The sequence below is a fragment of the Octopus bimaculoides genome, chromosome 2 (assembly GCF_046866305.1).
Source record: "Octopus bimaculoides isolate indiv1 chromosome 2, ASM4686630v1, whole genome shotgun sequence".
Taxonomy (NCBI): domain Eukaryota; kingdom Metazoa; phylum Mollusca; class Cephalopoda; order Octopoda; family Octopodidae; genus Octopus; species Octopus bimaculoides.
In genome coordinates this window covers 127,280,046-127,293,898 of record NC_142929.1, presented here as the reverse complement: position 1 = coordinate 127,293,898, position 13,853 = coordinate 127,280,046, and the positions used below count along the sequence as shown (strand labels likewise).

Below are 13,853 nucleotides of genomic sequence, written 5' to 3'. Positions count from 1 at the left end.
ATCAACAGAACAGCCTGCTCGTGAAATTAACGTGCAGGTGGCTGAGCACTCCACAGACATGTGTACCCTTAACGTAGTTCTCGGGGATATTCAGCATGACAAGGCTGACCCTTTGAATTACAGGCACAACAGAAACAGGAAGAAAGAGTGAGAGAAAGTTGTGGTGGAAGAGTACAGCAGGGTTCGCCACCATCCCCTGCCAGAGCCTCGTGGATCTTTAGGTGTTTTCGCTCAATAAACACTCACAACGCCCGGTCTGGGAATCGAAACCGTGATCCTATGACCACGAGTCCGTTGCCCTAACCACTGGGCCATTGCGCCTCCACGTAAAAGCAGGCTAAACATACCGCAAATATGTACACCCTTAACCTCTTAACATATTATCCCCATATATCTTCGTTCAGAGATGTTTAGTAAATATATATTTTAATGAAAATATTCGTTTACTGTACTCTGAGGTATCTGTCACTTATTTCTAACCTGAAGTACTTCATTCATGATGTTATTCCCATTTTCTATCATCAATAAAAAATATATTTTTTACACAGAAATTGGTAAAAAATGTATATGTTAAGGGGTTAATATAATTCTCAGAAAGAACCAGCGTAACACAGAAAGTGACTAGACTGTACCTTTGAATTACAGGTACAATCTTTCCAGTGGGCTTTTATGCAGTTTCCATTGGCCCACACTCACACACAAGGTATGAGCTGACCTAAGGCTATAAAGAATGGTATCTACCACTCAGTAGGATCAAATCTTGGCATTTCTGGTTGAAAAGCAAGGTCTTAATCATTTGGCTGTGTGTGTATATGGTGGGGCGGTTACTTTGTTTCTTTGCATTAACAGTTTGAACCTCAGCAAGATTTCTTTATATTTTCCATGCACAAAATGCCTCACTCAGCAGTTCAGTGTGAAACAATCATCCGAATATTTTATCTGGTTACACAAGCACTCTCAAGTGGTTGGCATTAGGAAGGGCATCCAACCAGAGAAACTGCCAAAGCAGAAACTATCAAAACTTACAATCCATGCCAACAGGAATGTGGACACTAAAATGATAATGATGACAGTGATGGTGACAAACAGCATTTGGCAACAGAATACTGCCTCAAAAAGTCTTGTCTAAACTATGCCAGCATAGAAAAAGCAGGTATATGTGATACATATGCATAAGCACTCGTGTGTATGTAAGTATTGCCATCATCATTCAACATCCGTTTTCCATGCTGGCATGTGTGTTAAAAATGGTTTCAAATTCTGGTACAAGACCAGGAATTGTAAAAGAAGGATGAAGTCGATTACATTGACCCCCAGTGTTCAACTGATACTTATTTTATTGACCCTGATAAGTTAAAAGGCAAAGTCAACCTTAGTGGAATTTGAACACCCCCCCCCCCCCCCCCATGCCTGCAGGGAAGACAGCCCTTTACATTCATCATCAGATGATGATGAATGTAAAGAGCTGAAAGAGCTGACAGAAATGCTGCTGAGCAGTTTGTCCAACATGCAAACGTTTCTGTCAGCTCACCACTTTATGTATGTAAATAATGAGCTTCCAAGTAATTTCTAACAACCAGTATAATATATTGAATAATATAGGCATAGGAGTGGCTGTGTGGTAAGTAGCTTGCTTAACAACCACATGGTTCTGGGTTCAGTCCCACTGCGTGGCACCTTGGGCAAGTGTCTTCAACTATAGCCTCGGGCTGACCAAAGCCTTGTGAGTGGATTTGGTAGACGGAAACTGAAAGAAGCCCGTCGTATATATGCATCTAAGATAATAATCATATATATGTATGTGTGTGTGTCTGTGTTTGTCCCCCCAACATCGCTTGACAACCGATGCTGTTGTGTTTACGTCCCCATAACTTAGCGGTTCGGCAAAAAGAGACTGATAGAATAAGTGCTAGGCTTACAAAGAATAAGTCCTGGGGTCGATTTGCTTGACTAAAGGCGGTGCTCCAGCATGGCCACAGTCAAATGACAAACAAGTAAAAGAGTAATTCAAAGCTACAATAGAAGACATTAGTTTGAGGTGTTGTGCTACAGGATCAAACCCAGAGCTACATGTTTGCAAAGTGAAATTCTAAACTACAAAGTGATATGTCTCAGCAGAGGTATTGAATTCCAGAAATACTTTGATAGTCATTTTTAATTTTTCTTTAGTTTTGAGAAACATGCAAGTTTTATTGTTTTTCCCATTATTTCACCATTATTTTGAACGCATTTACATTTGAATGCATCACAACTGCAGTTATCCTTCCATAGGAAAGGGAGAGCATCTAAGATAATAATCAGTGATAAAACTTAAGAATAGTTTTAATCTTTATATAACTCAACTGTACCTTTTATACAGAAGTGTCAGAGTGTTAAAATTCTAATAGATATTCTTGAATTTTGAATTAAATCAATAATTGTTGATTTACAAAGAAGTTATTTCCCTTAGATTTTGTTCCCTCTTCCTGGTTAGTACTTTAATCCGATTGTTAATGGAATTATTATATCATCACTCCATTTAAGACTCTGATTAAAGTATTAATTATCATTTAAAATACAACCTCTGACCATTTTTTACTTCCATTTTTTTCCTTTTGCTGCCTCTACTATATTAGCCTCTCTCGCTTTGAAGCTGGTTGGTTTATGCCACTCCTACTCAGGCACTTCCAACCCATTAATCTCTCCTCCTTTTGTCACTTATATTGGGCTAATTCCCAGGCCTTCCTTTTGTCACTTATACTGGGCTAATTTCCAGGCCACTCATATCTGTTTTTCTCAGTCCTTCTTTCTCAGAATGTTGCCCCACTGAAATTCTTTCCTTCAATATATCATTTTCCTGAAGTTGTCAATTTGCAGCTGTTCAAGAGAAACGTTAACTGCATTAAACCCACCAAACTCAGTGGGTCTGCAGACCATGACACAGCTCCTTCTTTCAGACCAAACCATGAAAAAAAATAGGAAAATAGCACAATATCTGTACAATACTATGGTATAGATTGTACATGTTACATCTACACAACCTATATAATACTATGGTATACTTGCATAGTCCATGTAGTACAAAGATATATGTATATATATATATATATATACAGTGTACATTTAAACACATAAGAGATGGCCTACTTTATTTACTGAAGATAGCTTGAAACCATGGTCCAGAAAATAGATGGTAAATGTTTTTGTTTTTCATTCCCTTTCAGAATTACCCCTAATTATGGTTTGGATTTTAACTACTCCTTCTAGCAGTTTGGATGTCCAATTATGGCCATCTCTTATGTGTTTAAATGTACACTGTATATATAATGAATAATATATAGTCTATTGACTAGTTTTTCTACACGCTAGGCCACGGTGGTAAAAAATTTCTAAATAATATTTTACTACCCTGAAATTTATTTATATATATATATATATATATATATATATATATATATATATATTGTCATCATCATCATCGTTTAACATCCGCTTTCCATGCTGGCATGGGTTGGATGGTTTGACCGAGGACTGGCAAGGCAGGAGGCTGATCTGGCAAGGTTTCTACAGCTGGATGCCCTTCCTAACGCCAGCCATTCCGAGAGTGTAGTGGGTGCTTTTTGTAAAGCCATGTGACCAAGTTATTAGGGTGTTGCACTCATGATCTCAATCTCATAGTTTCAATTCCCAGACTGGCAATGCATTGTGTTCTTGAGCAAAACACTTCATTTTATGTTGTTCTAGTCCACTGAGCTGTAAATGAACAACCCTGCAGTGGACAGGACAGTCATTCAAGTCAAGGGGAATGTTGGCCTGACCGCCTAACAAGCAGGATGGCATCATTTGGAAAGTTACAACAATGCAAGGAAGTATATTGTGTCCAGCAGAGTATAAAATCTGACAGTCTGGTTCATACAGCGATATAAAAGCAGCAAAGATATCACAAAAACTGTTACTCAGAGTTTCATGTTCCTGCTCGTTGGACAGTTTTGTTTAAAATGGAGCAAGTTAAAGTTATATGCAGAAATACGGATTACTTCGATTGATACACAGGTTCCTTATTTTAATATTTCAATATTATATACACCAGACAGCCCCTCAAAATGTTTGCGCATATATGTTATGATGTGTGTGTGTAGATATATATATATATATATATATATATATATATATATATATGTAAAAATACAAAATGGTTCAAGAACGCACAAGAAAAGGACAACAAAACATCCAGATAGACGATACAAAGAAAACAAGGACGGGGCATTCAGAGTTTTCTTTCCTCAGTCGAGTTCCAGATTATCTTTGCAATTTCGGCTGGTTATATATATATATATATATAAAACATAGCTAGCTATACTATCTACACAGCAATACAATATTATATATACACAGTTTCTGAAAAAGAGTCTACAGCATAATTCAACAATTACAACACAGCATATAATACATTTGAAACAGGTACAGCAACAATATCATATGTTGACTTACCGTCAACTTCTTTGCTGATTTCTAACCATTGACAAAGATGACGTAATTGTTCTTTATGAGGGACACCTACTGGATTTAAAAACCGATCATAGCATGCCTGGAAATAGAAGACAAAATCAGGTTAGTCAATATGATATGAATGGAAACCAGTGTTCTGGGTTCAGTATAACATTGTAAGAAGAGTTAATCAAGATTAACAAGATAAGAAAATATTGACAATAAAACAATGAAGTATTGTAGCAGTGTTAGAATATAATCTATGTGCAGGATGAACTAAAGAAGAAATACTTTGTGCATAGTCTACATTGGTTGACTTACTCTGGAAGAATTACATTTTCATATCAATATAATTGTGAACAAGTCTCATATGACATTTTTGCCATGGGGTAAAATGAAATCCATCCAATACAGTTTAAAAAGCCCAAGTGACTGGAGATACTTATGAATATTACTTCTGCTGGTGGCACGTGAAAAAACATTCGAGCGAGGTCGTTGCCAGTGCCACTGGACTGGCTCCTGTGCAGGTGGCACATGAAAAACACCACTTGAGCATGGCTGTTGTCAGTTCTGCCTGACTGGCCTTTGTGCCGGTGGCACGTAAAAGCACCCACTACACTCTCGGAGTGGTTGACGTTAGGAAGGGCATCCAGCTGTAGAAACTCTGCCAGATCAGATTGGAGCCTGGTGCAGCCATCTGGTTCGCCAGTCCTCAGTCAAATAGTCCAACCCATGCCAGCATGGAAAGCGGACACTAAACGATGATGATGATGATTATTCTAGAATGCTTTCATCATATTACCATAGAAATTTCTAACTGCAGTTGCAAAAACATTGCTCCAGATTCCAACAGCTGAATGTAAGAAGGTTTTTCAACCCTTTTTATGCTATCTGCCATGAATTTCTCTTGATTTCATGAAAAATCTTCTGGTTTTAGTGATCTAAATCCAAATCTTCCATCAAAATTTCATGATAAATTGTTCCAAACATCATTTTGATAATGACAATTATTTTACTAAATTCTTCATGATTCTAAAATTTAATTGAATCAGTGTATTTCAATAGAAATATGGTAACAAAAGGGTTCAACAGCATGGATTCTAAAGTCATATATGGAAATGTTCAACATCATTTTTCATACTGCTTTAATAACAATGCTATGAGGTCTTACAGGCTGAAAAAAGTGCGTAATGTCTTATGAAAAGTGACACTGCATGACAGATCCAGTAGCTGTAATAAGTAGTTGGACAGACACTAGCTTCATTGCAGGCTCTGTGTATCTTAAACTGCTTATAGCTGACTCGAGCAAAATAGGCTGGGTTTAAAATACGAGTTAAAAGTTTATTAGATTCTTTGGATCCTTTCCTACTAATCTATCATGGTATATGAATTTGATGTAATTAACTGTGGTGATGATGATGATAACGATGATGACGACAACAAGGGGGAGAGGGGGAGGAAGACAGGGAGAGAGAGGGGGAAGAGTGAAAATGAGAGTTTAGCACAAGTTAGTACTAACCTTAGACAGATCTTGGGATGAAAGATTCTCAATACCTTCTCGACCTATAGCTAGGTCTATATAATGTAATAAAAGAGTATCGTCCACAAGTTTTGACCGGCGCATCGAAAGTCCATTGCACATGGCTAGTTGTCTCTGGAAAGTAAGAGAATCATTAAAGTGAGAACAGAAGAGTGAAAGGAATTGAATTGCTAAAGGACTGAGAACTGGTGAACCAGATGGCTGCACCAGGCTCCAATCTGATTTGGCAGAGTTTCTACAGCTAGATGCCCTTCCTAACGCCAACCACTCCGAGAGTGTAGTGGGTGCTTTTATGTGCCACCGGCACGAAGGCCAGTCAGGAGGTACTGGCAACAGCCACGCTCGAAATGGTGTATGTTACGTGCCACCTGCACAGGAGCCAGTCCAGCGGTACTGGCAACGAACATAAAAATTATTTAAACTTAATTTTGAATGAAGAGACAAATTTGTACCAATCATTTGACAAGTTTTACAATATCAAAATACAGTGAGAAAGGAAAATGGAAAACTTTTATTCTGGACATCACAATTTCAAACTTGCAATGCAAAAGACTTCTTCTGCAAGAAGCGATACTTTGTAACAGAGTAACCTCCCTTGAAAATTTTAACTATAATTTGCTAAATATCAAATTTTGTGCTTGAGTATGAAATAAAAGGAGTAAGAATGAATGGATAGTGGGAATTAGTGCACCTAAGCGAATTTACACTATCTGAATATAATCGGATTATTAGAAAGTGATGTGTTTATCATTTTTATGATGCACAAAACAATACCCAACTATTTTCAAAATAAATTTTCCTTTTTATTTTCCCAAAATTTGGTGAAACACATTCAAATTTCCCAAAATAAATTGCAATACTTAAAAAAAAGAGAAAGTACTTACTAAATAAGCAATGGAAATTTTGTTTATATGACATGGGTAATCTTCGAAAAGTGGTTTTAAGGTTAAGATTTCATCTACAGTAAGTTGATGTGTTTGTTTCAGCTGTAAAAGAAAAGAGGACAAATAATAACACAGATATACTACACTTTTTTAATTACTCACCTAAATAATGATTATGTTCATTATTGAAAACATATTACAATAGTAAATGTTCATTAGCTGTAATGACCAGTAAATTTAGACAGGTAACTGCAATACTAATCCCATCAGCAAAGTTGGAAATTTAGCTATTCCAGTTGATAGCTGATTTTGTATACGTTTAATGTGGCTGAAGTCAACAGTTGTCCTCATCTTGTTTGTTGTTAACATAACGTTTCGGCTGATATACCCTCCAGCCTTCATCAGGTGTTTTGGGGAAATTTCGAACCTGGGTTCTCATTCCTAAGGTAGTTTTCAATGTTGTTATTATTATTATTATTATTATTATTATTATTATCATTATCATTATTATTATATTTTAAAAAGGATTGATGTAACTCTTCACAAAGGTAAATAGTCAAGACGAAGAGTGCGATTCGATTGTAAGATATTTTATTAGTTGAACGATATTTTTCAACACTGGGGTCTAGCAAAACTAACAGGACTGACGAGCCAACTGTGAGAAGGAATAAAACGCAAAAGCTGTAATTTACATTACGATTTTCCTTAGACACCCGACTGCTTTGGTAACTTCCAGAATTTCTATATGTTCCAATTCTTATTCTGTGTACCTTAAAAATCAATCATCTCAATCTACTTGATTTTTATATTTTAAAAAGGATTGATGTAACTCTTCACAAAGGTAAACAGTCAAGATGAAGAGCGCAATTCAATTGTAAGATATAAAGGAATATCTTAAATCAGACAGGTAAAATGAAAGATAATAACTGGTTTGGCTGAATGGAAACTGAAAGATTTAAAGGTTTTTGAAGAAATATACAAGAAGGAGAAGAGTCCTCTGCTGATTTTTGAACATTTAATACAGAAGTTAGACTTGAGATTAATTCTTACTTTGCTGATAGCTAATTGTAGCTTCTCTTTGAGTGGGTTGTCTTCGTCCATATGCCGACATTGTGATCCCAGGTAATAAATAACAGGTGAACAATGGCTCATTCGCTTAGCAAGTATATCACCCCATATCATTTCTTTATGTTTGTCTGACCAAAAATGAGGTGAAAGGAACCATTTAGGGTACATGTACCTAATTAAAAGAAAGAAATATATTCAAATATATATGTGTGTCTGCATGTAAATCATCATCAACATCATCATATTTTCAATCCCTCCATATTGGATCCCACTCAGTTGAGGAGGTCTTGCTTTGTGGGTACTTGGTGACCTCACCAGTGCTGGCGCCATGGGAAAAGCACTCAGTACACTCTATGAAGTGGTTGGCATTAGGAAAGGCTTCCAGCTGCAGAAACCATGCCAAAGCAGAGTTTGGAACTTGGTGTAGTCTTCTGGCTCATCAGTTTATGTTGAATCATCCAACTCATGCCAGCACAGAAAAAGGGACATTACCTCATGATGATGATGATGGTGATGATATGTCTGTGCATGTGTGTAGAAGCAAAAATATTTGTTATTAAAAGAATGTAACACATACATTAAAAAGACAGAGTTGTGACAAATAAACAGTAAAGATTTAGCCTTGACAAGTGAGCAAATTATATAATTTCGAATTTCAGTTGATTAAAAAACTTTTTGATCTCTTCTAACGGTGTCCATTCTAATTATCGTTGGCACAAATGACAACAATATGGAAACTAAGTAAACTATTGACATCATCATCATCATCGTTTAACGTTCGCTTTCCATGCTAGCATGGGTTGGACGATTTGACTGAGGACTGGTGAACCAGATGGTTACACCAGGCTCCAATCTGATTTGTCAGAGGTACATAGTTTTTATACAATATGGTAAATCATTCCCAGAGCAACTAGAAATACTCTATAACCCAGATAATTACAATTTTAAGAGAGTTAATTTTCTCTTTCACTCATATTTAACAATTTCATTTTCTTTTATCTGTTTCAGTTGTTGGACTGTGGCCAAGCTGAAGCACTGCCTTAACCCTTTGGCGTTCAGATTTCTCTGTCAAATGTAATGCTTATTTAATCATTGATTTGAATTAGTCATGTCTTACCTTGTAGTTTTGAGATTTCGATGATGTGGTTGCTTATCTTTAGAATAATATTGTAGGGTAAGTGTGAGAGGTTGGATATGACCAGTTTGAAGATAAGACAGGGAGAATATTTTGGCCAAATATGGCTGGTTTAAATGCCAAAGGGTTAAAGTGTTTAGATGAACAAATCAACCCCAGCATTTAGTCTTAAGTCTCGTACTTATTTTATTCATTTCTTTTGAGTAATTACTAAGTTACAATTCTGTTAGTCCATAGCCCTAGGCTGGTACTTTATTTATAAACCCCAGAAGGGTGAAAAGCATAATAGACCTCTGTAGGATTTGGGTGCAGAATGTAAGATGTCGAAATACATATCACATGGCCACATGGGATTTTGTCTGATGTTTTAAACACTCTGCCAGTCCACTGCCTATTGCCTATCACCTGCTATTTCTAGCAAGTCAAAAAACTACAGGGTTATATGGTTTTTCAATAAAGTAAACACCCGTCTCTAATCATCTGTTACTCTCTCCTCACATTCTTATGAAACTATTGGGTTGTCCTGAAAGTTTGTGCCGATTTATAGTAGCTTACCTTTCGACTCATTTGCTATGAAACCACCTCAATTCTGGGAAGAGGGTATTTTCAAGTTAAAGGAAAGATGGAGACGCATTGTGCAACAAAATGGTTCATATTTGGCTGATTAAAAATGTAATGGCAAGTATTTATTGACCTTTTTCTTTCCTTTAAAAATCGGCATGAACTTTCTGGACAACCCAATATATACTTTCTCTTTCTCCACCTGATCCACTGTACACATCTTCTCTTATGCTCATTTTCTTGCATCTTGAGAGTTTGCTATGACACCCCATCACTACAGTCTTTGTCTTCTTCAGTTACTCCTGTCCACCCTTATACAAGGGGACATGTACTTGTCCCTCTATTATACTTTAGCCTCTCAACATATGGCACAAAACAACTCCCCTTACTTAGTCACGGGTCATTTTTCCCATTCATTTTCTGTCTTGCAAGTTATTTGACAACCTTACCCATGGCATGAAAAAAGCACCCATTATATGCTGTAAAATGGTCGGCATTAAGAAGGGCATCTATCTGCAGAAACCAAGCCAAAGCCCTGGTGCTTGCCAAAGCCCTGGTGCTTGCCAGAGCCTGTCAAACTACCCAACCCATGTCAGCATGGAAAAGAGACATAGAATGACAACAATGATGATGATGACGATGATGATGATGGTGGGAACCCTCTTTACCACAACAATCCTGTACAAGGTAGAAATAGATCAATCCTAATATTTTCTAAGAATGAATGTTTGATATAAGAACACTGGACTTAATGAGTTCAATTCATAGTAATGAATAACTGAAAAATGTTTGAAATATAAACCTATAAGCAACTTACATATGAACATCTGATGAAAGCAAGAATAATTTTTTATCATTTTACTGGTTTCAGTCTGTGGCTATGTTAGGGGACCATCTCAAAGGGTTTAGTTAAACAAATTGACCTCAGTACTCATTCTTTTAAGACAGGAACTTCACACGCACATCTGTCTCTCTATCTATCTATCTGCCTACCCGCCTGCATGCATACATATATATACGATGGGCTTCCACACAGTTTCTGTCTACCAAATTCACTCACAATGCATAAGCTAGCATGCAGCAATAGTAGAAGACACCTACCCAAGGTGCCACACAGTGGGACTGAACTCAAAACCACATGTTTGCCAAGTGAGCTTCTTAACCACACAACCGTGCCCATGCCTTCAGGAATAACTAAGACATCACCATCATTGTTGTAATTTTCTGTTTCATTTTTATTAATTTAGTCTAATTATATTTTCATTTCACTGAATAGCTTATAGTTTACCATTTCAAATCTTAATAAATAGAATTCACTCTAAAGAAGAGCTGACAGAATCTTTAAAACATTTCTGAAAGAAAACAATGCTTTGCAGTACATTTTCTGGTGTTTAAAATTCTGAGTTCAAATCCTGCTGTGGTCAACTCTGCCTTTCACCTTTTTAAAGTCAATAAAATATAGTACCAGCCAACTAACTAAGTATTGCATTGCTTAGTATCAGTTGATCGATGTATGCTTAGTGAAATCTTCCTCTGGATTATTATGCTATGAGTAGTCTTTCATATGTGGAGGTGCACGGCTTAGTGGTTAGGGTGATGGACTAACAATTGTAAGATTATGGTTTCAATTCCTGGACCAGGTGATGTGTTGTGTCCTTGAGCAACACATTTCATTTCATGCTGCTCCAATCCACTCAGCTGGCAGAAATGAGTAATCCTGCCACAGACTAGCATCCCATCCAAGAAGGAATATATACACCAGAGAAACTAGGAAACCAAAGTAATGTGGACTAACCAGTCTTTCATAACAACAACAACATACTACCTCATCTTTCCTACTTCAACAGTGACTAATAAAGCTTAATTTTTGTTGACACAATGTTGCTGTTATTAGAGGTAGACTGCCATTGGTGTTCTGTTTTCTCCCTGACAACATGAGTACTGTTGTAGTGATCATGTGTAAGCTGCACCCAATCAATTTTATAAGGCTTTTTTTATCAGTGTCCATGTTTCAGAACCATCTACAGTTGCTCAGAAGAATCTAAGTTTAGATTACAATTTAGATTTGGTTTGCATTTGTATTGTGAACTCAAAGCAATAAAATATAAATCAGTCTAAACTTTGTAACAAGCCCACTTTTATAATGGTCATGTTGATTGTTTTAAGTTTTTAAAATCAGAATAAAACAATTGTTGAGTAACACTTACGCGATAGGAAATACAACATAGTTAGCAAAGGGCAAAGCTGAGATTATCAAAGTCGGAGACACCTTCCATACATCTTTTGGATACTGAAGATAAACAAATTTATAAAGTCATGAAACATTAGAAACTTTAAGGAGATACAACAACAACAACAACAACAACAACAACAACAACAACAACTGCTACTGAAATACAATAACATTTAGTGAAATATGGATCAAAAGTTAAGCTTTTTTGCTACCAGGGATAATTTGTATGGAACTAGCAAACCCTGAACAGTTAATTGACTTAAAAAGCAGAAGGGCTAGTGGATAACTGTGATTATCCACCATAACACTGTAACAGTGCTTGGCCTATCCAATTGGTGTAGAGATGGTGGTAGTTTGATAAAGGTTGGGTCTGGAGGTGAGAAGGTGAGAAGTGTTAGGAAAGTTTGTGTGTTGATGATGGATATGAGTTGGTATCAAAACTAATTACTGTAGAAGTTCAGGATTTTAAAAGATTTGGCTACTGTATTGGGAAATGTGAGAGTTGAGAAAAGTTGTGGAACTTGAAATCACAAAGAACAATGACTTTCAACAGGAGTGAATTGAGTGAGATTTCCTCAATGCAGGGTGGTCATTAGAGATGTTTGGAGAACAGTAGAGGCAGTAAAAGAATGTACAGGAGCAAGGGAAGGAGATTTTCGAGCCAGAGTAACTAGGAATCCTTATAGCCGATAACCAGATGAAAGAGGTGACAGGTTGGGAAAGTGGATTCTGCATATACATAGGCACTACACCTTTCAGAGTTAAGTTGTAGACTGGACAGTAGATATGGGGTACAGAGAAGGGATGAAAAGACAGGATCTGAGACTGAGTGTGTTATAAGGTGGCGAGAGGTTCATAATGATGAAGGAATGACTATGCAGAGTAATTCAAATTCAAGAAACATTAAAAATGGATGACAAAACTATGAACAATTGATCAAGGAGGATATACCCACTCAGCTGGGCAGATTACTCAGAATGAATAGAAACAATATAGAACATTGAGGATTCTTTCACTTTACGGGTTATAAGACAACTTCATTAGTACTGGCAATACAACAAGATGTACCTCTGTTAAGTGGTTGGTGAGAGACAGTCTAAGGTCACCTGGATGTTTTTAGTCCTGTAGTGAACATGACAACCTTTTAAATGCTGATATCACAATAAAATGAACCCAATATACTCTGTGACATAGTAAAGTTCATGAAAGGTATCCAGCTGCAGATACCAAGCTCAAAATAGAACATATGGGTGAGACATGGTTCCCCCCAACTTATCAAAGAGGACAGCAACTCTGAAAAAGAACTGCTCTGAATCTTGATGAGCCATCCTACCCATGCCAGCATGGACAACAAGCATAAAAGAATGACACTAATGTTTATGTGCCAGCTCCTCTTCATTAACCAGACAGCATTAATTCTTTACAAAAGCACAAAGTCATAGATTTATAGAAGAGAACTGTAACTGTGATACCTCCATGTTTTTGTGGGTATTTACAAGATATATGATGTGGCTGTAACTAAAAGTCCAAAACAAGATTGTATATTCAACTTATTTCATCTTTACAAATGTTAACATTGATACCCTTGTTTATAACAAAACAAAAAGATGATTAAGTTGTTTGTGACTTATATACTTACTTGTTTATAAATTTCAAGTTCCTTGCGTGAGAAACAGTTTAGACTTTTACCTGTCCACAACTCCGTAGTGACGTTATAATACATTCTGGTGTCAGCAATAAAATCACGGATACCTGAAAAAGTAAAGCCATGTGAATTAATTTACTTTTACTGGGAGTAGAGGAAACAGTTATAATTTACTTGAAGAAAAATCACAAGTTACAAAGAATTCCACTAAAAACACACACTGTGGTGTATGGGGTGAATAATAGGGGATTAAATAATAAAAAAGTAGTATATAGTGGTGGGGGGAGCAGAAGATGAAGAAAATTATTTTACATCAACAA

At 36.6% G+C, this 13,853-nt stretch overlaps 1 protein-coding gene across 2 annotated transcripts in view; it reads right to left on the bottom strand.

Moving 5' to 3' along the window:
- Positions 1-13,853, bottom strand: part of LOC106871216 (LETM1 domain-containing protein 1) — a 174,159-nt gene that overhangs the window by 150,312 nt on the left and 9,994 nt on the right. For both annotated transcript variants that reach the window (XM_089347660.1, XM_014917565.3), the window contains exons 3-8: positions 13,528-13,640; positions 11,863-11,945; positions 7,942-8,131; positions 6,892-6,993; positions 5,987-6,121; positions 4,471-4,567 (exon numbers count right to left, since the gene is read on the bottom strand). In XM_089347660.1, coding sequence (XP_089203786.1) covers positions 4,471-4,567; positions 5,987-6,121; positions 6,892-6,993; positions 7,942-8,131; positions 11,863-11,945; positions 13,528-13,640 — 720 coding nt within the window. The remainder of the gene's footprint in view (positions 1-4,470; positions 4,568-5,986; positions 6,122-6,891; positions 6,994-7,941; positions 8,132-11,862; positions 11,946-13,527; positions 13,641-13,853) is intronic.